Here is a 27,378-nt window from a genome sequence, read left to right as displayed (position 1 = left end):
TGAGCTCAGTTTGGACACAAATGTCTCCTCTTTGTGACCAACAGCATGACCATGACCATCTGTTTGAATGGATTACATATATCCAATGATGAAAAATATTAATTGCAGGCCTTTATTTTTGTGTTTCGCACTCAAAGAATTTTTATGCCTCCATGCTGGTGATAGCCAAGGCCGGAGGCATTATGTTTTTGGGTCTGTCTGTCCGTCCGTCCGGGATTCTTCCACGCTTTGGGGTCTCTCTGTCAAACTTTGTTGACTGTGCCTCAAGGATGAACTGAGTAGATTTTGGAGGTCAGAGGTCAAAGGTCATGGTCTCTGTGATCGTACATTTAAGTTTATGCAGGCAAATGTGATATTTGAAGAATACTTTGAAGGATGTTCTTTAAAGTTTGCACAAATGTCCACTGTCACTCAAAGATGAAGTGAGTAAATTTTGGAAGTTTGAGGTGAAAGCCACTATGATCTTGTGTAAGTTTTGCTTGTGAACACCCAACACTAACCTTCCCAAACATTGCCATTATCACTACACCCATAACCTCTACCTCTACATCTGCTACAAACAGGCACCCAACTTCTAGTTTTTGTTAAAGTAGTTATTTTGAGTAGAAAGTGATTTATTGTTTTTGGTTACTTATTTACATCTTACAGTAAAATTTGATCTTTTTTTCACTATTTACAGTCATTTCTCTTTTAACTGCACCTTAGAATTGCTCTGATGCAGCTTGGTAGATGGTCAAATGAGTAAATAAATAAAAATACAAGGTTTAGTGAAGCAAAACTTTAATTATCATTCTTCATTACAGAACTTCAGAATCAATGTTTGTGTCTCCCAGTGACTTCTGTTTAACACTACACGTGCCTGCTGCAGAACTACCGGTGGTTAATATGTAAACTGTGCAGCAGTTGGGATGAAGATGCCCATAGGAACATTGGCCCCTGATAAGCAAGCTGGGCTGCTGCCGAGTCACTAAGTGGACAATGGCAGTGACTATCAAATACCCCTGATGGCTCTTGAATTGTACTGACAGTAGATGTTACAGCTCTGTTGTGGATTACATCACGATCATTGAGAAGATTTTTAAGAGGTGGCCCAGTGCTGACTGATGTTTTGATGAACTGGTTTATCTGGAAATAATTCAACTGGACTTAGAACAGAGGAGGACTTTGGTCTGAACGTTACTGAGAAAGTTCTGGACCTCAAAGTTTTTGATCTGATTTGTTGAAAATGGACAGTGGATCTGCTGGTGCTGGGAATCAACTTCTCCATGTGGACATACATATTGATGAGCATGAGCCTTGGAGAGGAATCTTGGACCTTCTTAGCAGACTCCGTCCTCAGTGGAAGGCACAGGACATTCAGATGAAGGCAAGTGAATGTTTGTGGGTTGCCTGGCATTCATCGATGACTGTAATTGTCAGGAAATATGACAGAGAAACATATGACCTGGAAAACATCCAGGTCATATGTTTCTTTGTTGGTTTATAAAACCCTCACTAGTTGGTAGGTTGGATGTTAGTTGGTTGAAGTTTGATTGATTGAAGATGGGCTTTAATTCTTGTGGCTGTGCGCTAAGTAGTTTGCACAATATACACACTAAACATGAACAGTTTAGTTGGAACCCCTTATTCCAACTTGGGAGTGTTCATGCATTATCCCAAATTACCTAAATTAGCTACCTTTGTTATGTTCTATATTTGTAGCAAGTGAAACCAAACACGAACAAACAGTGTATAGCCCCAGTAAAATTTGCTGAACTGATTGGGTCAGTTTTAACTGCCAGCAGTGGTGAATTTGCACTAAAATAACTTTGCAGACCTTTAAGTGACATGACATTAAATGTCCATGCATCATGAATGTCACTGACATTTTTAGTGACTTGACTGAAATGAATATCAGCTTTTTACCATGTCTGTGAATGTTCTCATTCATCCAGGTCATAGTTCTCTCTTTGAAAATTGAATCGAAGGCAACTGGACATATGTTTGTCTGGGAAGACGTTTCGCCTCTTGTCCAAGGGGCTTCATCAGTTCGTATGCATCGGTCTATCTAGTCCGCACTAGTAGTGCGAAACGTCTTCCCAGACAAACATATGTCCAGTTGCCTTCGATTCAATTTTCAAAGAGAGCTTTTTACCATCCAAATAACATGAATGAAAATTTAGTATGTTTCTTCAGACGCCAGCTTTGTTGACAGGAAATATTTAAAAAAAGATATGGGGTGGGAGAGCATGGTGTGTGAAATGTCAAATTAGAGACTTTAGCAATTTTAGGCTGTAAAATAATAAGAATAATATCAGACAACACTGATATATTCACAAAATGTACCAGATTCAATTAAGAAACAGGTCGCACGCAGGGAGATCTCCTTACAGTACTTTTCCCTGAGCATCCAAGCTGTTTTGTACTATACTGTGGTAACTGTGTTTATAGGGGATTTCAGTGTTATGTTTATGCAGCATCCAGTGAAGCATCAACAGTTTAACATAGCTGGTTGACAACTACATTAAAAATACACACATGAAGTTGGTTCTTATTCTGTTTTACTGGCTCTTGAAACCAGAGTCATGGCTTGTGAATTCACACCTGCAGGCGGTTACGCACTAAGTCACCACAGGTGTTTTCAGTTGCAGGCTGAGTAGACCCTTTCACAGGACTGTGTGGGCGTGCACAAACCAGGCTTGATTGGTTATTTTGCTGCACCTGTTTGCAGGATTCTCCTCTGTGATTGGCTGTTCTCAGAGCAGCAAGGGCGGGGCAAAATGCTTAAATTTGGTCCAGGCAGCAGGTAGCAGGTTTGGTCTGTCATGTTGAAACAGTAGCAAAAGCTATGGGAGCACTGCATGTTGAGGGGTTTATTTCCATGTGTCCTTTCAGTTTCAAAGTTCCAGAAATTGTACCAGATGTACCAGAAAATGATGAAGGTCAACACATTGAACATTTTAAATCACAGTTTATTTGGCTGTTGGCTGTCACTGTTCAGGCCAAGCTCTTTGCAAGACAAAACAAGATCCACTTTACACAATAAACCAGCTGTGGCAGTTTTTGCAGCCATCTGACAAAAGACTGAAGATCTTTTCTTCTTTCACAGCACCGTTCTGTCTGACTTTACTTACTAAAAGGGCTTCAGTCAGCCAGAACAAGTTAAAACACCTGTGTGTGTTTGACAGACCACAGTAACTGTGATGCTTGAGTTTAAGTTTTTTGCTAAAAACTATTGTTTTAATTCTGTAGGAAAACATAGAAATGCATTACAAAACTATACATCGGTATATTGAACAATGTGGAAAACAATACATGTTTTCATTTTTCAAAATAAAAGCATTATATGGCATAGCTAAATTAGAAGCTCACATGCCAATAGAAGCTAACATTTAGTGCAGTTTGAGGGTCAGAGCTTTATCCTTTTTGAATGAGAAAATGAAAACTTTTGACCTTAAAGTACAACCTGATGAAAATGTCTTTTGGAAAAAATGTAAAACCACATGTAAAAGTGTACGGTACACTTTCTTATTGAATAACACCACATGTTTTTGGCTTTCAAAACAAAAAGCACACTGTGGAATTGCTAAATTAAAGGACACATGGAAATAAAATGTAACATATAGTTTTGAGGTTGGAAAAAAATCAAATCTCATCTTCAGTACATATTTCACTGTATAGAACGGCATCTTAAACTTATTATATTGGCAGAAAAACCAAGGTAACTGGACAACAACAGTAGACTTTCTCTTTTATTTATTTATTTATTTATTTATTATTTATTTTTGTAAACCCTGGAAACAGATGCGTACATGTTGTCAGAGCATCTGTTCAGAACAGAACAATCCCATTCTGGTCCCATGTGCAAACACAAGGTCCAATTTTTCAGAGAAATTGGGTTTATGTTTGTTAGGTGACAGCACATTGGATGGGTGACCTCTCAATCTACACCAGGTCCAGTAATGTACACAAAGGAGTAGATGTTTCCCTTAAGCCCTCAGGTCCCAACAGCCACTTTAATGATGTATTGTGTTCATCTGATTGGAATATACAGAGGGTACAGGGGAAGGACAGACAGTTCCTACTGCTACACCTGTGCTTTTAGCTGTTAAGCTTTTCAGCTTTTTAAATGACTTTCTGTTATTTCTTGTATTTATGTTTATCTATTTGACTAATCTTGTTTTTATGTCATCCTGTGACACACATTGGAATCTTTTCTTTTTGACAAATGAAACAATAAATCAGTTGTGTGCTTAACATACACTTCAAAATATAACAAATAAAAAAATAAAAAAATAACAAATGCAAGACAAATCTTCATAAGAGGCATTGTTAAAAACCTGGAAGAGACCATATCAGACGTTTCACAATGTATTAATGACAAATTTAGATTAAAAAAATGTACACATTCTTTTTTTTGACATCTTAGTAGATGGATTATATAAAATACTGCGAAATGTAATGTAAATGTATGTATGTAAATGTATAGGGAGACAGTATAATTGTGTGTATATAATGTACAAATCAGAGACAAAAGGAATTTAATGACATTGTCAAAGCCAGTGGAAGGCATCCATGTGGCCCTCCTTCGACTGCATAAATACTTGATCAGATGTCAAGGTCAGCCTGTTTATTCACTTTCCATCTAGATGAAAAACTATTGTCTGGAGCTCAGAAAATGCCCTGGAGACTGTAGCAGAGAATGAGAGACTTTAAGAAACCACTGAACAACAACAAATATCCGTCAAGGCCTTTGCAGGCAAACAGTGGTCATTGTGGGATTGTTGTGTACACATATGGATCAGTACAGGCTGTGCTGGAAGTGTGATCTTTAATGTCAAAACAAGTTCAGGCTGCATCTCTCTATGGCTGGACATCTGCGAACACATCTGTCATTTACCTGCTGTAGCGTGAGAGAATTTGTTTCTTTTTCTGCCTTACGTTCATTCATTTTCATGTGCGTCAGTTTGTGATAATAGTACTGTTGATAACTACACAACTGAAACAGAAAATGACAGTAAATAACTGATCCTCCGTGATGGAATGTAACAAGTTTGTTTGCATGAGTAGTGTAATTAAGTGCAGAAAGTATTTTATTGTTAAGCTACTGTATACTACTCAAGACTTTTCAGAGGGAAATCTGTACCGTTTTACAGAAAACACTTTGAGTACTTAAAATTGTTCAAATTCAGTGCCACTTTGACAATATTAAAATTGTGCCTACTTCCTTTAGTATGTGATAAATTATGTGTCATTTTGCACAATGAGTTCTTTTCTTGACACTTTGAGTGTCTTTAATGGAAGGTTGGTGGGGGGAAAAATGTAGGTAAAGTAGTGGCCTGTAAAATGATATTGTACAAAAAGTTGTAATCCAGAGGCTGTTGGCTGAATTCATTTACCTTCTAAAGCTCCATGTTTTGTGTGATTGTCTGAAACGGTTGTGGATAAACAGTAACTTGGACTGGAGTTCTAGGAAAGTGACCCATTAAGCTTCACATGTATTTCACTTACACAAAAGTTACAGGATAAGGACATGACTGCCTATTATACACACTACAATGTAGAACAGCCCATGCTCTCATTTTCTCTGTCAACATGTCAGTAATAAAATGCTTTTTTTTCAAGAGGTTAATGTTTTCACAGTGTTATCGTTGTTGTCTGTAAAGTCACACACACCACCAGTTCAGTGTTCTCAGAAAATAAGTATTGATTTAAGTGTGATGGACTCTATGGAAACTATAGTATGTTGAAATTGAAATTTTCTTCTGTCAATTTTCCTTTTTATTATAGACGTTCACAGAGGGCATGACCAACCAGCTGATCGGCTGCTACATGGGTTCTCTTCAGGAACCCGGTTGTGTTTTGGTGCGACTGTACGGCAGAATGACGGAGCTCTATGTGAATCGGGACCGGGAGGTGGAGATGTTCCAGGTCTTCCACTCCCACGGCTGTGGTCCACAGATCTACTGCAGCTTCCAGAATGGCATCTGCTACGAGTTTGTGAGAGGAACTGTGCTGAATGATGAGCTGCTACTGCAGCCCTCCATCTACAGGTCTCTGCCAAAGCAGTGATGAAATTTTCTTTCATTTCTTTTGTGAAGTTGATTTGGTCAGGGATGTTTTTGTTTGTTTGTTTGTTTTTAAACTGAGCTTTAACACTAAGTTTGACCAATCAGAACATTCACCATCAATGAATGTTCTTATAACATAATACAGCAGTTAAGATATTAGTTGCCACTGGCTAATGCAAGTTGCATTCTCTCTGCACTCTGAAGGATGTTCCTACAGCAAAATACAAATATAGCCAAATAATACAAATGCTATTATTTCCAGGTCAGTGCTCAAAGGAACAAACAATTATGTGAAACCTTGAAAATATGTTTTCTAAAAAGACAGAGGTCATTATTGGGGTGTAAGTGTGTTGGGGATTTCAGTTGTGCTGATGCAGGTGTTTTTTGTGTTTTTTTTTTTTTTTTGTTTTTTTTTTTTTAATTTCACTTGAGTCATGTTTCATGTTGAGCAATGTTGTTTAGCCATGGCCCCTGTTTCATTCATCATTTTCATGATAAGAGGCCAGCATCATTATTCTCACCACAGCACACTGGGACACAACACAGCTCGCCAAGGCTGAACTGCCAGGGCCATGATGGACATCAATCACCTTCCTCTGCCTGATACCGTCTGTAGGGAAAACTTTGTCACCACTGAGATGCCTCAAGAATGAGCACTCAAGTGGTCAAAAGGTCACAAATGCAACAAGGCCCATTTTTTTTTTTTTTTGAAAAAAAAGGGGAAAAAAAAGAGAACAAGATAAGAGCGCTAAATGGAAAGGGAGTTGTGTGTCTATTCTGATAATGGTTGTTTGTGCAATAACAGCGTCAGCCAGGCTCATCTGAGAAAATGTTTTCTCTCCGCAGATTGATCGCAGCAGAGATGGGGAGAATCCACTCAATCCAGCCAAAATGTGGTCTGTCTGTTGAACCTCGACTCTGGACAAAAATGTCCCACTTTCTCACACTTGTGCAGAGCAGTATCAGCAGCAGCACGGCTGAGCAGCGCTGCACTAAAAGGTACAGCTCACAACAAAATTATCGTAATGCATTTTATATATGTAAATTTACATCTGGAGAATTGATGAGTTGTTAGTGATTTTTGTTGGGCTCGGTTGGTAAACTGGTGTTTTCTTGGCCAAGGAATGTTTAGCTGATGACATGACCCCGCCATCTTAAACCTTTACAGTTTCTTTAGTGTTATAGACAGAACATTTTCACATACATCTGCAGCTGTATGAGCTGTTTATCAACTCACACTTAATGACAACAAGATTTTGGTGGACAGTGACAGACTTTCTAAAGGGGCATGGGGAAAAAAGTTATGAGACCACATACTTGTTAAGGGTTTACCTTATGGTTTAGGGGTGTACTTTGTCCTGCAGTCACAACAGAGAAGGACTTGAGTGAGCCAGAGACACAATAGCCAACCAGATGGATATTGGAGACGACCAGAAAGACATTCTCAGCTTGAAGTTTGGAAACGTTTTCCATGTTTTAACTAGTCTGAAAATCAGAAGCAAAAACCAAGAACAGCTCAGCCAGCTGACCGTTCGCTAAACCCCTCTCCTGAACAGTGATCGTCTCTTACCATAGCAACTGTAACTAAGTGTGGCAGGTCTGTCAAGTTCTGGATTTGTCCACATGGTGAACTTGTGTACAAGAGCAAAAGTGTAAGAAATGGATTAAATTGTATGTTTGTCCGTCTTCCCCCCCTCTTTTTTTTCTCTCAACCCAACCAATTGTTTTTCTCGAGGTTTCTTCTTGTTAAACAGGAGTTTTTCTTCAGGTTTAGTTTCTTCAGTATCATGTATGTAGGTATAAAGTACAAATTTAAGGCCCTCTTACAAGGTTCATGTTTGAAAATGAGCCATCTGGAATATTATTAATCAGCTGGAAACCATGTTTTCAACCAGCTCATGGAGTTATCATCTGCTTAATTTGCAAGTTAGCCACAGCTGATAACGTCAGCCTGACATTTATCATTTCCGCTGCCAAAATAAATGGTTGCCGACTAACAAGTGATAAGCTTGCCTTTAATAATTCTGTCTGAAGTCATGGACCCAAATCACTATGAATTAGTTACATTAGTCATTATCTGCCACCATTATCAGTGAAAGTGGCATTTTGTGCTGTGCAAGATTGGAAAGATAGACAGGTGAGGCACAAGTACCTAAGAGAGGGTGGGGTTCAGTGAATGGTCAATTGTTCTGTCAGGGGTACAGTAGGAAAAATTTTAATTAAGGTCTGGGTGAGAGAAGAGAGCTGACTATCATCCACTATACTAAAGATTAAATCATATTTAAATAAGTACCTATTGAGCTGGTGTTGTGAAGCTGCCTCAGTGCTAGATGTTTGCAGTCATCCCTTTGACAGAAACCAGCCACATTTTCTGCATTTTTATGCTTTAGGCAGCAGCACTTCCACTGATGCCTTATCATTTTCTCACATGCCAAATGTACATTTCTCATATCTCTGCCTGCAGCGCTCCCCTCTGCACATATATTGTCTTTTAAGTAACTGGACAGTCAATACAGTGCTCGAGTTGTTGTGTTGGCACATGCACCTCTCTCACCATGTGGATGGAGGCCGTCTCTGTGAGCTGTCATTGGCCAGAGGGACGAGGCGGGGGAGTGGCCTCCGTGGCAATGACATTGCATTATCTCTGACAGGGGTCATGGGGTGAGAGGTGAGAGGGGCCCTCCAGACACTACAAAGAAACAGACGCTGGGTTACAAGCTTCCTGCAGAGCTCCCCTTATCAGTCAAAGGTTCAACCTTATTTATGTTTGCAGTGGAGGGGTCGGAAGTCCATCCAAACTAAAGCTGGAAGGCCCAGAGTATCTGAGTTACTTTTTTTTTTTTTTTTTTTTTTTAAAGAACTGCAGTTTCTTCTTTGAGTTTTAGCGAGTGGGTAAAGCAATTTGTAGCAGATCGAGTCATCCATAAAAGACAGGGACTGTGGAGGAGAAGTGTCTTTTATGATAAGAAGTAATTTTAGCTTCCTGGATTCGGAAAGACAAAAGCCCCACAAAGATCTAAGAGAAAGCCAGTGAGACTAAACTTCTTCGTCATCAGGAAGATGAGAAACAGGCAGCTGTTCTCAGTCAATATTTTCCGGTTTATCTGCTTTCTTAATACAAATCCTTTTCGGAGCACTTATGTTTTCTTTTTTTTTTTCCCTTCCTCTATTTTTCTTTTGTGATCCAGGAATGTTTTTAGCAAATACAACCTAAAATGATCTCAAGCAGGCATGGAAAAAAAAAAAAAAAAAAAAGTTGATCAATTTAGCCAAACCTTTGAATTTCACATTTTTAATTTTATCACCAATTTTATCAACAATTCAAAACACTCAAAGTGTACATATTTGATTTGTTGAGTTCAACACACTGCTATTGAAATGTAGAGCACCTTACATGAAATGGAGTACAGAAAAGTAATGAGTTTCATTTTATTAACCAATGTCTACTCTTAGTTTTAACTTTTTTTAAAAAAACTTTAGTTTTACACAAAACTTTCAAAACTATCCCATTTTAAGTTTTTGCATATAATTGCATACTGAAAGTAAAAAGTGTATGAAGGCGGACAAATACTGAAACATGCATCTAACTGCACCACATTTAGAGGCCCAATAGATGGTGCTATATTGTGAAACATTTGTGTGACTGAGTGGGTTGACACAGTCCACTGCTGCTCAGACACAGACAGACACGCAGAACAACTCAAAATGATCTGGAAAATATCATCAATTAGGATATAAATACTAATAAAGAGCATTAGAAAAGTATGATCTAGAAATGGGAGGAATGCAACAGCATAATTTATTAGTTCTGAGATTCAACAGATGAGATTTAAGAGCTTACTTTATGGTTAAAACTCATCTGTATGTATCTGTTTGCATATTCACTGGACTCTTGAGTGTGCAACTGCATGTGTGACATGATACACACACACACACACACACACACACACACACACACACACACACACACACACACACACACACACACACACACACACACACAGAAGCAGGGACAGCGAGGACCAAGAATGGGAGGGGGGTAAAAAGCAGAAGGGGTTTTAAACAGGCATCAGAGAAACTTTTGTACTTGAGAATGTATGAGTGCTGGTATGAATGTGAACTTCAGAGGAAATGGTAAAAGAAAGGCAGAGAGAGAGCAGGAAGAGGCTGCACCTGCAGAGGAGGTCTTCAGCTCTCAAGCCACCCGCTGTGCAAAGAGAGAGACAGACAGAGAGACACAGAGAGAGAGAGAGAGGGGGAGAGGGGGAGCAAAAGAGGCTACAGCAGCTGCAAGGTTCGGAGAGAGAGAGAGCGCACAGTAGAAGTCAGAGATGGGAGAGAAAAGAGAGAAAAGCAATGGAAAGCAAGAGTGCAACCTCTTCTTCTCCCAAAGGCCCCCTGCTACGTCTCCCGTTTGCACTCCCACAAATCGTGTAAAACCATAAAAAGGGAAAAAATCAGCAGTGCTCGGCTGGTGTTTGAAATCATATGTAAATAAGGCACATTGATAATGAAGCGCCAGAGGAGGAAATTCCACTAATTACCTTACAGAGACTTGACAGGGAGCAGGAGGCGAATGTACTTGATGTACTTGTGCTTTATGAAAAGGACAGAAAAGAGAGAGGAAAAGATCTGATGGCAAGACGACAGGTTTCCATTTAAAGTCGATGGAGGTCTTTCATTTAGCTTTTGACTCCAAGTAATCGTGGGTTTCTATGATAAAGTCAGTTTAAGTTAAAGAAATGGATGGGTTGAAAAGGAATCAGGGTGATTCACCATTCGACTGTGTGTTTTAATTCATATTAGAGTGGAGATAGATAAATTATGCATGTCAAGGGAGCTGATTTCAAATAACAGAAATATTTGATAGGCAAGTAGATGTGAGTCAAACACTCTGACAGCTATACTCCATGCCTACATTTTTCAAAAATGCAATTTGGAATGCAATTTAATAGTATTTCTACAATTTCGTTTGACAATAGAAGTTAAATGTCTCTTTTTTTTTTCCAGTAAATGTATCAAAAGGATTCAAACTTGAGCAGGAAACAGCTATTTTCTTTTAAGAACATCTTTTTCCAGACTTGCTGGCAGGTAAACCAGAAAGTTAAAATCTCAACTTGCTTTTTTACAACCAGTCTTTCCTCGATCTATCCATCCACAGCAGGAAGGAAGACAATATACAAGATGATATACAAAAATGACTTTGCTGTGTAGTTGCGGATGTGTAGGAGGAGTTGTATAAGGCAGCAGAGCCTCTGTGTCACGACTATAAACAAGGCTCTGCTCCTCTGCTTTTATTGTGCGTTCCTAACAGGCCTCACTAAATTATGTCTACAAGTGTATATAATACCGGAGCATGTGTTTGTTCCCCTTCGAATAAATAGGTAGTGTTTAAATTACACTGTTTAAATTACACTGTTGTCGTGGCCTGACGACTGAAAAGAAAACACGAAAATTAATTAGGAGACGGATGCTTATGCAGCATTTCTTCCAGGTGCATTTTGCACTGACATCCAAGGACATTAGTGCCTTCTTTGATAGATAGAGTAATCAACAGAGTGAAAACAAGGCATGTAACCTTACAAGGGTCCCTGAACTGCTTCAGTTTACAAACATGTTCTTAGAAGAAAAGTGTGGAGTTCATGACGAACTTGGCGTTCTACTCTTTCGGCAAACTTTCTCACTCCCTCCTCCAATTGTGCCATGAGATTTCCCACACAAGTTAAGTTCAGTCTCTTTTTCCTATTGTGGCCACAATGCACACTTTCTTGTCCTTTGAAAGCACAGCAAGAAGTCTGTGTTTTTATTGCTTGAACATTTTTTGGGGGACAGGCCTCATTGAAACATCGCTGACAGTAGACAACAGGACACTAAAACTGCTGAAATCCAGACAAATCAAATTCTTTTAGCGTGAACACTTCTTAAAAATGCAAGTGAGTCACACTGTGTAAGGGGAAATTCTTAGCTAGACTGAACCTTTGAGAGAAAATTAGAGGAAGTAGTTTGGAAAAAACATAACAGTACCACTTTACAATGAGGTGTGCTTAAAGAAAGTTTCAAATGGATATATAGTGATTTTAATTCTTTTAATTCTTTCTTAATTCTTTTATTTAATAACTTAATTATTAATTATTCATGTCTGCTCCTCTTTGTCTCATCTTTAACCAATCTGTCATAAGATAAGAAGAACCCCTCTCCTGTTCCATACTGAAGCACAGTACAATTTCAGTACAGTTTTGAGGAACATGTACTTTACTTGACAGCTTCCATTTTCAGATGCTTTGCACTAATAATCTATCACATTTCAGAAAGAAATACTGCGCTTTTTACTCCACTTCATCCCTTTATGTCAACTGTAGTTACTGGTTACTGGCTAATTAAGCTTTTACAAACAAATCAGTGCTTATGTGTTAGCTTATAAAATATGAGATACTGTTGCAGGTTAAACTACCCAGCCATATATAATATATTTAAAATGACTCCAGCTCAACAGAATACGACAGGGAAATACAACATGCACATTAATACATAAGCAACAGTCATCTAATTCATAACACTGCAACAATCATAAAGGCCATTTCTCTGCAAAACAAGGATGTTTACTTCTGATATTTTACATTCCACTGGTAATAAAATTCTGTATCTAAGATTTTGAACCCAGAATTTTTACTTCTAATAGTGTATGTCATTACACTGTTGTATTGCTACTTTAACTTAAGCAAAAGGTATCCTTCCACCCCTGTACCTAACTGTAAACTGTTAGGGTTGTAGTTGCAAAAAAGCCAGACACATAATGAATCAGAGGGTGTGCACAAAACAAAGGTAAAGTACGGACAAAATGTAAGAATGCAGCTGCGTTATTTTGCACTTGAAGAACACCAACTGAATGTATTGGATATTTGTTGAATAAATATGACATCCGTCTCGTGAGTCTCACAGATACGAGATGAAGATAAATTCCACTTAGCCTAACTCTGTTTCCTAAATGAAACTCACTGGTGGAGTATTTTTCAGCTCCAGTGATTCAAACTAAAAGCTCTTGCTCTTGCTTTTTTGCAGCCTTTGGTATAAAGCATCACACGCTGGCTAAGTTGATAATTATGAATGTGGTGTGCACAGTTTGACATCACCATAAGTGACTTTTGGGTGTTGAACTTGGGCCGTCAATCTATCCAACTGCTTTGTACAGCCATGAATCAAAGACACTCCTTTTTCATGAAACATTCCTCAGAGTGTTGGAGTGACAATCTTGTCTTCACCATCGTGAAAAAAAATGTAATTTCAGTGGTTTTACCTGTTACAGTGCTGCCGCTCTGCGAAAGGTGCCCAGCTTTGAGACTTTGTCAGCGGAAATGGAGTCATTGAAGAGACACCTCTCGCAGATTGACTCGCCAACTGTCCTCTGCCACAACGACCTTCTGACAAAAAATATAATATACAACCACAAAGAGGGTGAGGAACGGCCCTGCACATCACTGACACTGTAAAACATGGTGGATATAATACTGAAATAAGCTGCTTTGTGAATTATTTCATGTGGACCTGTAGCAGATTTTCATCAATTGGCCATAACACCAAGTGAATACAGTTAAGAATAAAAGGCTGCCTTACTCTACACTCTTTAATTGTAGCACTGTGACTGAAGAGCCTCAGTCCTTTACTGAAGCTAATATTAAAGTAAATGAATGTCTCTTTTCATCAGTTTGAAATAATGCAGCTCGCAGGCTTCATAACGCCTCCCTTTATTTTACAAGCGGAGGCAAACCTGAAAATTTGTTCCCATTTTATTAAATATCTTTATCTCGTTTGCAGCATCCTTTTATTATGATTTTTATTTTTCTCACATGTTACAAGGATGCCCACGGTGACTCTCAGTCAAAAGAGACTCTTTGTTCCTTTGACTCCTACAAGGTTCTGTACTTTCAATAAAAGGAGGGAGAGTCAGCTATACCTAAGATGTGTTCATCACGTTGTCCTGGTAACCACTGCTGCTTTCCCTTTCCTCCTCCATCAGGAATGGTGAAATTCATTGACTACGAGTACGCCGATTACAACTACCAGGCCTTCGATATTGGCAATCACTTCAACGAATTTGCCGGTAGGTCTGGGTTGTGATGAGAAGAAGTTCAATTTGCCTACAAATCTTTTTCATGGCCAGAAGATTGTCTAATGTGGAACACCGAGTGCAGCAGATGTTGTATATACAGTGTGTGATATGCAGAATCATTGTTCAGTTTGTGCCGTCTCTTTAACTGTGATATCATTTTATCTTTCTGCCAATATGTACCGTGAAGCTATGTCCTTCTTCTGATGTTGCCAGGACAAATTGCCACATTCAGTATGTTTTTTCTCTGCGTGGTGATAAAAGTGGATTTGATGCACCATCTCCAAATGATTGGGACTGAAGTCATGTCTGAAAATTAGCTGTATTGTGCAAACTTCCAACCTCTGGAAACTTGGTGCCAAATTATTACTGGAATGAGCCAAATGAGATGCACAAAAATGTTGATCTGTGGGTTTTGAAAAACCCTGTGTCAGAACGAAGGATACTGTGCATGTTAATTGAGAAAATCACAGGGAAACTGGTCTATTTCTCTCAAATTCATGAAACTGAACTGAAATGTTTCTGTTGTTCAGGAACAGAAGCATATTGTCCAGTAAATGTTGTGTTTATATCTCCAGTTTATTTTACCGGTTATCCTTTGTCGCCCGCAGAGCCTCTCAAACAATAGGAATGCTTGAAACTGAAGTAATGTCTGAGTTTTAGCCGTGTTGTGCAAACTTGGCCCAAACCCTGAAAACTGATCATGATGCCAAATCATTGCTGGAATGAGCTAAATGTCAAGCGCACAAACGTTCACATGTGAGGACTTTTTTCTGGGACAACACATAAATCCATTTGTAATGTCACATTTCCCTCATGAAAGGACAATACAGCTAAAGCATGCTTCAAATGCCCCTTCATTAACACCATACTTTTCTCAATAAGATTTTAAAATCATGTTTTCTACATACAGGAATTTACAGTAAAGTATACACGTACTGTAGCGGTCACATGAATGCAGTGAGACAAAAAGAATGAAGCAGAAAAAAATGGAAATATTCAAGTACAGTACTAACTATCCTTAATTACATTCCTGACAGTGTGTGTTTCTAAAGACGTTTTACACAATTTTCTCAGAAATTTTTAAACCAAACAACAGAGAGAAGTATTGTTTAGGAAATTGATAATCAGTAGTTTTTGTCCTGTGCCTTTCTACTAGAACAGGTACAATGAAAATTATGTTGTGTTTTATTATTTATTTGCACCATATCAGTGTCACTAAGATTTTAAAATCTTAGTGTTCGTCTGAAGGTGCTGTCATCCAGTTTCCATGTTCTTTTTTTTTCTTGTTTTAATATGTTTGTAACATCATTTTCTCAGAACAGTTTATGTGTAATTGACAAGAGTTAAGTGAAGAGATGTAGTTCTGTGGCAAATCTTCAAAACTAACAGTTATTTTAGGCTTTGTGTTGAGTTTTTGCATTGACTGTCGTTCTACTGAAGTGTGCATGTGTGTATTGTGTGTTGAAGGTGTGAATGATGTTAACTACAGCCTTTATCCGAGCCGGGAGCTGCAGAGGGACTGGCTGACGGCCTATCTAGAGAGTTACAAGCACAGTACAGGACGTGAGGTCACTGTTACAGAGGCAGAAGTTACGCAGCTCTACATTCAAGTCTGCAAATTCTCACTGGTGAGTGTCTGCTCCCACCGACTTTGTTGAAATGTTGAAATATGTCCCTGTGTTGTGCCTCGGCACTTTGGAAAGACTCTGAAAAGTGACAAATCTCTCAACAGCTATTTCCTTTTTTTAAGTTCTGCTCTTTCAGGGACTCAAATGTCTCAATATTATGAGATTAGTGTGCGCTTTTAAACAACATCCATATGTGTGCGGACCTCTGAAATGGCATGGTGGCAACACCTCACCATCACATTTTAACTATTTAGTTTTCCAGCACCCAGAAAAAAAAAAATCCTCAAAGAAAACCAAACCTGATCCACAGCTGACCCACCGCTGTTTAAAGTTTGATGGACTCCATCTGAGTTGATTAGAAACTGCCGCAGGGAAAAATGAAAAACAGCAGCCAAAATTATTTTTCTTATGACCACAATTTTCATTCTTTGGTGGCTCAAGTGGTGCTGGGCTATCTGTCTAAAAGTGCTTTCATAGCTCAACACAATATGTAGAATTGTCTGACCAATTTTGGGGTGGTGTGAATGTCTCTTGAAATAGCCCAGAAATGATGAGGAAGCATATTACTTTTTAAAATAACTTGTGCCTCAGCCAAAACAGAGAGGGAGAAGTGAGAGAAGGGGAAAGAAATATGGCCTGGAATGGAGTGAGAGAAGCGATAACATCATGTTGATTGAAATCAGATTTTCTATGACAAACCGAGGAGGACTCGAGGGAAGTGGGAGAAACTGATCACTGGCGCTTAACAAGCCAAGTTTCCAGCTTGACTCGTTTTGACAAGCTGTGTGTCAAAATGAGGGATACTGAGCCTGTTAATTAAGAAAATCACAGGGTCTATCTTTCATAATTTCGAGGTATTGAGCTGCAACGTCTCTGTTTGTGTGTGCGTGTGTGTGTGTGTGTATATATATATATATATATATATCACTCAATTAACTTTTGTCCTCAGTGCATTTCATTACTCATTAACCATCCAAATACAAAGGGAACAAAAACCATCCAAGGTCCATCTTACTGTTTCTCTTCTTATAATATTAAATAATATGATGACCTGAAAAAAAAATTGATAATTAATTGTTTGTCATTTTTATTTTGGTTTTATTTGGTTTTCTAAGATACTAATTTAAATGCCTTTAGGTTTGTCTGAAGAAAAGAAGCAATGTGAAGAGGTCAGTCTGGGCTTTTTTTTTTTACTGTTTTCTGACAGTGACATTATCAGACTAATAGCTAATGAAAACAATTGTTATTGCAGAGTCCTAGTTCCTGTTTCAGGCAGAAGTGGCACAGTGAAAGTTGTGTCCAAACAATTTTTGACCGTTCATTTGCTCCGTACAGATCTCACTGGATTTTTAAATTACTTCACATATCATCTGGTAAAACCAGATGATATGGTTGATTATGTTTAACTGGCTTTGGAAAGAATCAAAAATAGCAGTAATTAATAGTTCAGTCTGATTCCTTTTAATGGTTTAATGTTTTTGTGGGTTTTTTTTTCCTGTATTCCTTTTTCTATTCTTTCATGGACTGAATTAAATGCCATTATATCCTTTTGTGTCACTTTCGTATCACTTGGTAATTGCTTGGAATAATCAAACTACATTGAATTCACGCTATAGTTAAGTCTCCGTAGTTAATAATGCACATGAATAGTGAAAACTCAGGAACCAAGGAAACCAGTCTGCACTGAAGGAAGCTGTGTGGCTCCGCTGTGTGGCATTGACAAAGCTTGGCCAGATGCCAAAGCTCTGCGGTGTGAAGCTGCCTCTTTTGAATCTTAATCCTGGGCAAACTGTGCCAAGACACCGTGGGGTCTTTACGACTCATCCTCTCCTCCGCAGGGATCCCCCATGATGTCGAGGCTGTAGCCTGCGGCTCTGTGATGTCACTCCCCCTGCACGTCTCTCATCTCCGTTTTTCTCAATGGCTCCCTGTCACTGATGGTCTCTACTTAGAGTTAGACTAATGCTCTCTTAATGGAGAACAGTTATTAATCATAATGGAAACACGCTCAATCTCTCTCTCCAACTAAAGACAGAGATTAGAGATGAAAATCTGCCAGGGAGGGAAAAAAAGCCAAGGGAAAACCGCACATTGCTCTTCAAGTATTTCATTCCACCCTTTATTTGATTATCAAATAAAAATGTGATTATATCACTGGGCCACAGAACAGAGGCCTGTCTGGATCTTATTAGGACTTGCTATTAGTGGTCCTACCATGAAGATTTACAATAAGGGTGGAGAACAACAGAAATTTATGGAGGCATGAAAGTCCACAAGCCTAAGTGAGCAAAGCCATTAAAGAGGGAACCATTCAATACGGAGGTTTGTCATTCTGACTGAGCAGCGTGCAACTGGCATGCAGCACCAGCAGCAGCAGCAGCAGCAGCAGTTATGGGAGCAGTTATAACACGACAACTGGAGGTCACTGAAGTGTGGTTTTACAGTTCTGCTCTATGGCACAGGGAAATGTAGCAAAACATGAAAGAAAAACAAAGTTGAGTATTGGTGAAACCATGCAGCACCTGCGACATTTAATCAAAAAAATGTGCCACAGTCTGTAACACGTATCCAGATTTTTACACTTTTAAAACACACTCCAGTTGGAGTATCACAGACGGGCTGCATATAGTTAGTTCAGCATTTGCCCTGCTGAAGTGTTCTTGAGCAAGACGCTGACATCTGACCCTGCTATGACTTCCCTGCAGCGGGGCAAGAAGTGTGCTTTTGAAGCTTTAATTGGATTAAAAGGGCGTATGAGAATTGCATGGTAGTCACATGTTGTTGCTGCCATTCCTTTAGAGACAAGATCATGTCCTAAACTGAGTGGAGTGCATTACATTTATGTCGCTGCTGTATAAAATACATTATTTAAAACGTAAGCAACAATTGTATTTTTAGTAACTTTTAAGCAATACGTTTTTTTATTGCTGCTGACAGTTTTCTAAGGTTTATCACAAGGCTTTAATGGTGTAGAAGCCTGCTTCTAAAACATGGAACTCGATTTATGTAATCCAGTGTACCTAATATTAAGTCTGGCCTTGTCTTTGTCATGTTCTGTAGTGTTTAATTCAAATGTTTTGTTTTTTTTTCAAATCAAGAACTACTTCAATTGCATTACTCTGCAACTTAAACAGTGACAAAAGCAGACATGATGTTCACGATTATGAATCATCCAAAGAAAGTTTCATCAAGTATTTTCTTTATTTTGTAAAACAGTGATTGAAAACCAGTGGCTGTGTGGACGGTGAGAAAAATTAGAAAATTAGTCAGCAGCAAATTCAACAAAACAACTTACTAGTATGTTTTCCATCTTCTCCCTCAGGCATCCAACTTCTTCTGGGGTCTTTGGGCCATCCTGCAATCACGCTACTCCTCTATTGACTTTGACTTCCAAAGGTTTGTACTTCTAATAAATGCATCATGATGGTCTCTGAAACAGGAAAAGAAAAGATTTTTCCATGTGCTTACCTTGTGTCCACAGTTGGCAGTGTGTCACTGGGTGCCACTTTGCATGAACATTGTTCTAGTTTCCTAAAGCTCCAGGGTTGTGACATTTAGTTTGTCTAATGCTGCACAAAATAGACAGGTTACAAATATAATAATATTTGAATCGATGTCCTCCTGACATTAAGCACCACTTTCACATTAACACCAGCTCCACAACTGTTTAATGCAGAAACACATGAAACCACAAAGAAAATGCTAACGTCAGTGCAATCTCCCTGGACCTCCTTATTACAATACTTTACATCATCATACATCCCTTAAACACACCATAATGGAAAAATCCTGCGCATTGAATTCACACTCAGTATTTTATTGTTATGTTTAAACAAACAGAATCTTCATTAGGATTGCCTGACAAAGAATTTATTGGCAGAGAAATTGTAATAAAAGATTAGGAACTTGAGCCCAGAGTGTGGAAATGTTTCATTTTTTTCCAGCACTGCTTCAAGACTTTGTGTATCGAGAATCTGGTACAAAACAGGCAGGACAAGCACAGTTCTTCTGCTGCTCTTGTCACCACTAAATGCAGACAAAATATTTACACATGAAATTCTCTGCTTTTCTTCACTCTTAAACCACACATCGTGGAAAGATGAAAGGCTGAGCTTTCACAAAGACTTAAAAAAAAAAAAAAGAAGCTAATTTCTTTTATTTCAAAATGCATTAAGATCCATGCAGGGACTAGTTATCTTTAAACAAGTCCAGGAGACATTCCTCACTACCAGCAACCAGACAATAAAGTTCAGGAGGCTAAAATGTTTCTCTACACCCCCACTTTTTCTTTCTTTCTCCCTCCTCTGTGTGCCCCACACCCGCCACAGTTGTGATCATGATCCTAATCACTATTGACATACGGCACCCTCCCCTCTGTGTGGCTTTCTCTGCCCACTTGCTAGATCAGCGACAGGGCCCCCGCCTCATTTCGATCTGGACCTCGGAGGAAATGTGATCCAGAGGGGTGCTGAGGCACAGAGGCACTATTGTTCCCGTGCCGTCGGTCCTCCCTTACATATACGTCTCTCATCCCCTGGCTGGGCCATATTCGCCTGCTAGACGTCTGCTCCTCTAAGCTGCAGGCTGAGGTTGTCCTAAAGTGCATGATGAGGGTCGGGTTACGTTTCTTCAACTGGAGGGTTAAACTGAAATGAGCTCTGAAAGCAGCAGAAACATTGGGGAACCACGTCTAATGTTGAAAGTCATCGCTACCCTGGCAACTTCTGTCCCCCTAATACACACTTACACACACACACAGACACACACACACACGCACACACATGCTTTATGCTATTTAAACAAACGGCAAGGACAGACTCATAACGTTGTGTGCTATGTGCTCACTGACAGTGTATTTAAGTCAAAAGACAAAACAGAGGACAAACTCGACCGTTGCCATAAATATATAAACATATATTCTTCACCCATTCAAGCTGACACAAACGTAAAAATATCTGGCTCTTCAGAGATTGACTTTCTAAAAGAGCCGGCTATTAACTTTCAGCTGTTAACTGCTGAGCAGTTATCATATATTGAGTGCACAATATTAAAGCTTCATTGCTGAAAATGGCTGCCAGTTGTGGCTGGAAACAAGGTTGAGAGCGTTGAGACTGAACCACAAAACCAAAACAACGAGGTGAGGGAGGCTAAAGCGCTCGTGTAGAGTCAGGTAATAATTATTTGTTTGGCCAGTCACTGCAGGAGGTCTCTTTCACACTAAACATACTCATTTAATTTAATTTAAGAGAAAAATGAGTGATTTAGCTTTAACCATAATTCACTTGTCAGGACCGCAACCTTCCCCTCAGCTGAACCATGCAGTTTTATTTCTCTTATCTTGAGAGAGAACACGCACTGCACTGCTGCTTTATGCTTTTGTGATAAACAAATTCTGTTGAGGAAAGAGATAATAAGTTAGAGTTAAACCCTGTGTGTGAGTGTCTGTGTGCTTCCTCCCACTGTTATCCCACTGAGCCAAATCTCTGCCGACTTCCCAACGAGTGACAGGCGTCGCCCAGGCCTTGTGCTTTAACCAGGGCCAGATGTAGATGTGACAATAGGGAGCCACAAGGGGAATGCAAACCCGCCCTCCCTCCGCCGTCCGTATTTACTTTCCTTATATGATTTTATTCATGTGTTGAAAGTGTCTGCGAGTCAGTGGTTTAGATTTGTGGACGTGTTGGCAAGGCGAGCCGTTATTTGACAAAGACATTATTATGAGGAAATGAACGAGGAGGAGGCCCACTGTTTGGAATAGCCTGACTGCAAAATTGGGGGAATTGTGCACAAAAGGACATTGTGAAATGGAATACCTGCTTTGGAGGGAGTTCATTTTCCCCTACTTCTGCTAAATAGAAAAACATCTCAGTTTCATCTCTGATGATGATAAACGTTAAGCACGCCAGTTTTAGGTGTCGGCCTTAATAAAAATAGGGATGAATGGGATTGTCTGTGAAGGTTGCTGTTCTTATAAATGGGTATATTCAAATATAATTTCACTTATGAAGGATGTGGGTGTAACGGGTAATTAGTTTAACAGAATAAAATGCTGTGACTAGTGGGTTTTTTTATGTTTTATTTTTTTGGATAAGCTGACATTGAAACTCTTTTCTAGCTAACTGAATGTCCATTTAGTTATTTTGAGATTTATCAGGTGGTGTTTAATTGTTTTTCACATCACTCCTGTATTTCATACAAATCACAGAGGCGAAAGCAAAGTACTCATAACTTTCTTTTAAGAATAAAAGTAAATTACCATCTCACTGACACAGTTAAGAGGACAGGTGTTTCAAATCAGTGAGTTCACAGGGCTCTGTAGTCTGACATCTATCTGCAAGCTAGAAAATGTGCATGTTTTCTGTCTGTTCTTTAAAGTATCTATCACAAATCTAGATTACATCTCACAAAGTAAGATTTTGCTCCCAGTTTCAAATTATTTATTAATAATAATAATAATAATGAATATTAAACTTGAATAATAATTCAAGCTTGAGAAGATACAGTGACAAATACAGTGACACATCAGGATAACTCTCAGAAATCCAAAGCCTCATGTGTTTTTGGCTCCAATCCTGATCCATGTCCTTCAACACTGGGTATGTTGATCTCTCAAGTTCAATCCAATATTTAATTAAATCTTGCTTATACATGTATGACCCAATGAAAAAACAGCTCTGGCCTACTAACTTTGACACACCTTATTTTTCACAAGTTACTTGATCCAAATACAGAAGGTCGTGGTTTAAAACTACAACATTTATAAGTTTAAATTATTAATATGGTATGTAGGTCAGGATAAAAATATGTAGTCAGGATAAAAGCAAGTTGTTAGCTGAACATTGTTGACACTGCTCTTTGCTAATATGAAAGAATGAGAAGAGATACTGTATAACTTTGATAACAGATTTGGTCAGAGCTTGGCATCTGTGAGCAAATCATTTTTCACTCACAGATGCACTGAAATGTGCGCACAAACTGCGGCTGTCATCGACAAAACACAGTACGGTATGATACTGATCCATGATTCTGCCAGTCTTTTTGTAATAATTATCAGAAACTGATTTTGGAAGATTGTCACAGAGAAATCTGATGTTTGCAGCTGAACAAACTTCCCTCAGTCACAGCCCGACAGGTGTTGCGTGTACTGTCCGACCTGTCTCTATCAGCAAGCTGCTGTTATGTATTCTATAACTGAAGATGACCCATTGATGAAGAAAAGAAGCTATGAGACAGAAACACCAAAACGCTGCAAAGAGCAGACAACAGAAGCCAGACTGACACAATAATTAGAAAGCAGTTTTACCCAGAGACACAGGTGGGGAACAGACTGATGGAAATCAAGTAACTAAAAGACATGTGTCTGAATTATATTTTTGTCTCACCAAGCAATAAGTGAGAGAAAACCGATTCTGCATTGAGGAGTTCAATGAAAGCACAGATTAAAGGACAAAATCTTCTCTGTGCCTCCATTTTCTGTGCTTTTGAAACTTCACTTAATTTCAAAGGGTAGAGTATAATGGCCAAGGGCAACAGCATACTCAGACATCAGATTTATTGATGCATTTGATAATATGGTTTGAACAAATACAAAATCACTTTTCTCACAGTTAAGTTCTGAAATGCGCTGAGGCTTTTGCACAGCTTTCAGACTCTGTGCTTTATTTAATAGGGAGATGATGCCATATTATGCAAGTTTTGCAAACAAAAACACACCTTGAGCTATGAGCAGGACCTGCTGAGAACACTAGAAAAACACTTCTTATTGCCTTAGCTAGGAGTATGCTCTGAAAGTTGCGACTGTTAATTGCAAGAAATGTGAAAGGGTTTTTTCAAGTATCTGCAACTAAGTATTAAATACATGTTTAGTTTATGTAGTTTGTAATGTCACAAAGGCTAACAACAGTTTTTTGTTTGTTTTTGTTTTTGTCCTCAGACTCAAATTATCCAAGTAAAATTCTGACATAACTCAAAAGATTCAATTCACTATTTACAGGCATGGACAAGAGAGTCAGTTGAGTTGCATACTTGGCTGAATTCGTGACTTGTTGTTGGGTAATTTTATTTTTGTTAATCTGTTGAAGGAAATATATGTTGCATATGAATCATTGTGTGTATCTAATGTTTTTATTATAATGGAAGTTACTTTACATATTTGTGTGATTTTGAACTAACTAAATGTACAGGAACATTTCTTGTTTCACTTGATTCATATTTGTCCTTTGATACTCAGATTCCTATTGTATGAAGTAAAAAGAGAGTGGTTTTAGAAAGTCAAGGATTTGTGTGTAAAGCATACAAAAGTAGCCCATGTGAGCGATGTCTGAACTAGCATTGATCTTGGCTCTCGGGTTAGGGTTGTGGAGGTTCTTGTTTGTCAGCCTGCATTAACCTTGATGTAATTTTTGAGTCTGGTCACTTTTCAGAGGAATTCATTGCATCCTTGTCCATATTCATCCATCTATCCATCCATTTATTCCCCATACCTGCCTCAGGGTCACAGGGAGGTGAAGTTTAACACATTGACCAAAACACCTTCACCATCTGTGGACAACACATTTTTGCAGTTCTCAAAAAATAAAACTACCCTCAGGCCAGTAGAGGATAGATTTATGTATCACTATTCTGTATGTATTTGTTTAAAACCTATAGAAAAGAGACCAGAAAAACAAGAAAAGTCAGACAGGAACATTATATATGTGCAATAAATGTCCTAAGGTCAGATTTGATACCAGTAGTATTGTATTCATGCACCATAAAGGTCAAAGGGCAGGACACTTAAAATGGGGCTCTCTTTAACAGTAATTTTGTTTCTGGATGTTGTATAGGTTTTATAATATTTACTAAATGCTTTGTAGAAAAACCTTGTGTTCTCTGATCCATTCTCTGATTCCATCCTCTGCTCTCCTCCCAGATATGCCATGGCACGACTCAGCTTCTACTTTGAGAAGAAAGAGGAATATTTTGGATTGGCAATGAGCTAGAAACAGAGAAAAGGACCAGCATTTTTGAAATGAGAAGTAGCATTAACTGCTCTGTGAGTCCATGTTCACCTTTGTTGAACTGTACTGTATCCACTGTGGAATGAGGGCACAGAATAGGCTTATAAAAGTGTTCCCTCATTGTTTGTTATTTCAGGCTGTAGTGTGAGTTAATAAGTTTTGCTATCACTGTGATTTTTAAAATATTTGTTTTACCACAGTCAGTATGCCGATAAGCCTATTTGGCAAATTGAGACGAAGCTCAAGCCAGAAACACATTAATTGTTCCCACATTTAGCCGGGTCGCACAAAGCCGCAAAAACTGAGCCTGATCATAAAAGCCATAAGAGGGTTATTTGCAGGCAAGTTTTCATTTCAACTTATTTACTTTTACCAAGTAGTACATTATTTTAAATCTTTCTCTTTCCTAAGGACTTGTTGTTAAGCTGCTTTGTTGGTATGTTCATCAAGCATGCATTAAAATGCAAATCTTAAAATTTATTGCAAATTTATTGACATTATTTAAGTGTCAAACAATGTGGAAAGACAGTCTAAAGACAGAATTTGATTCTGTAGTATATAAATTATGTCCCAAATTTGTCCTAATCTTAGTAAGCAGTGAAATGCCCTGAGAGTCAGCCATTTGTCTAAAGAGGTGTCCAAGAAGTGTCCGTGGTGCAGGCCATTAACTTGTTAGTGTTCATTGAGTCAGGAGCCCAGTCAGTGTTTTAAAACTCAGATCAAGAGTGGATAATGTACAGTGTATATATTCTGTAACAAAATAATATAATATAAAATGTCTTAATGAAATAAGATGAGATTTGAGGTACACTAATATCTTCTGTTGGAACATGTCTGTCTTCATGTAAACATAAGTTTCAATAATTTCTAGTTTTGTTTTTTGTTTTTTGTCTTTCCGACCTCTTCAGAACTTAGAATCATGAATTCACCTAATGTTAAATCTTCTTACATGAAATGATGAGTTGAATGAATGAACTGTGAACATACATGATGGGAACTTGCTGTGTGTCTATAATAGACTCTAAGATAAATTATGGTTGTTTCCTTTCATAATTTATGTTGATCACAGTGAAGGGCAGTATCAGATCCCTACACCCCCATATGCTCAGAATTTATTAAGGTCACTGGGAGCAGCCTAACACATTGTGTTTTGTACTTTATGGAGCATTCGTGGCTCCACAGCCATTCAGTCTTTGTGGCAAATGAAGAACTAAATCTTAACACTGAGAAAAGATAACCGGAAAGCAAATCTGTCTTTAATGTTTTTCAGTGTGACTGAACAGGTGTTGATTCATCTTAACTCAAAGTGAACTTTTTCTCGAGTTCAGTGAACTTTGTTGGTTACCACATTTTCATCACTAATGGGAAGACTTTGAACTAATTGTTTAACTTTAGTTAATTAAGAAGCTTAGATTTTTAAGTTGAACCAGCTAATAGGGATTTAGAGTGTAGGAGGCCTTTTTCTCAACAGACATTCAGACTAGTCATAGCAGGAATAGCACAGGTGTCACAAGGTATGTTAGGAAGCCAGCCTGCATTCATACCGTACATACATAATGTAGCCACAATTAAGCCTGCAGTTTAACCTTGGCTTTTCCTGAAGTGACGTTTCACAATATTGGTCATGAAAAAAGATCTGTAGTGCCAGTTGGTCAGAATGGAGGCAGATCAATAGTATTATTCTGATCCCACCTCCACCATCTGGGAGGTTTCAAGTTCAAGATCATGTTTGAAAACTGCAGCAACGTTCTTGTGCTCCACAGTGTATGATTCACAGTTTGAACAAGCAAATCCAGCAGAGTTGAATCTGGTGGAGTCCAAAAAAATTCCTGAGTGTCCAGCAACAATTTAATCATGTCTTGGACTACTGTCATTAATAATAAGGCCACTCACACAACTACACAAACATGCAAAAATTATGCCCTACAACAGAAGGCACTCGCCCATCTCTGTCCGACTGGACACACACACAAGTTGCTGTACAACTTTTTACCTGATGTACAGCAGGTCTATCACAATTCAGACACAGCGGCAGTTCACTTGTGTTAACAGCAGCCGCCTGCATGTGAGGAGCTCTCAGCCTCAACTTAACCTGGTTCTGAAGAGTGACTGAGGACGAAAGGAGCCCCCGACTCACCTGTGCATGTGTGTGAATCCAGAGTCAGTAATGAACTTTGCTTTGTCTTTGACACATTGTGAATTTCCCCTAGGGGGTGAATAAATCTATCATATTTTCCAGACTTGATGCGTATTGAATCTGTATTGTTAACCATGATGTGGAATCATGGCACTGATGAAGAAAAAATATCCACTGCTTCCCAGGTTGCACGGTGTGTACACTTGGTTTTCTAAACTACACAACATTTGGATTGCAACAGTGCCACCCACACTGAAAAAAATGTTTCGTTTACTCAACTTTAATGTTGAAAGTGGTTGCACGCAATACATTCATCTAAATCTAGACATATTTTTTAAGTTGGCTGTACTAGTAATTTCAAATAAATTATATAAGCACTTTCAGCACGAAAATTCTGAGTATTTGTTACTTTTTTGTATTTCCTTAGTAATTCTAACTAAGCCCATGTTTAATTTAC

The 27,378-nt window shown here is 38.6% G+C and overlaps 1 protein-coding gene across 1 annotated transcript; it reads left to right on the top strand.

The window, feature by feature from the left end:
- The first annotated feature begins 930 nt into the window (after positions 1-930).
- Positions 931-25,122, top strand: zgc:113516 (uncharacterized protein LOC541449 homolog). Its single transcript, XM_041039087.1, has 8 exons — positions 931-1,366; positions 5,770-6,032; positions 6,897-7,049; positions 13,354-13,502; positions 14,065-14,148; positions 15,625-15,785; positions 19,108-19,181; positions 24,697-25,122. Exons 1-8 carry the CDS (start codon positions 1,226-1,228, stop codon positions 24,764-24,766), a joined length of 1,095 nt encoding a protein of 364 aa, XP_040895021.1. The 5' UTR covers positions 931-1,225; the 3' UTR covers positions 24,767-25,122.
- Positions 25,123-27,378: the final 2,256 nt, after the last annotated feature.

Source organism: Toxotes jaculatrix, chromosome 5 (genome assembly GCF_017976425.1).
Source record: "Toxotes jaculatrix isolate fToxJac2 chromosome 5, fToxJac2.pri, whole genome shotgun sequence".
NCBI classification, from domain to species: domain Eukaryota; kingdom Metazoa; phylum Chordata; class Actinopteri; family Toxotidae; genus Toxotes; species Toxotes jaculatrix.
Note: the sequence above shows the minus strand (reverse complement) of the source record. Positions and strands in the feature narration are given on the sequence as shown.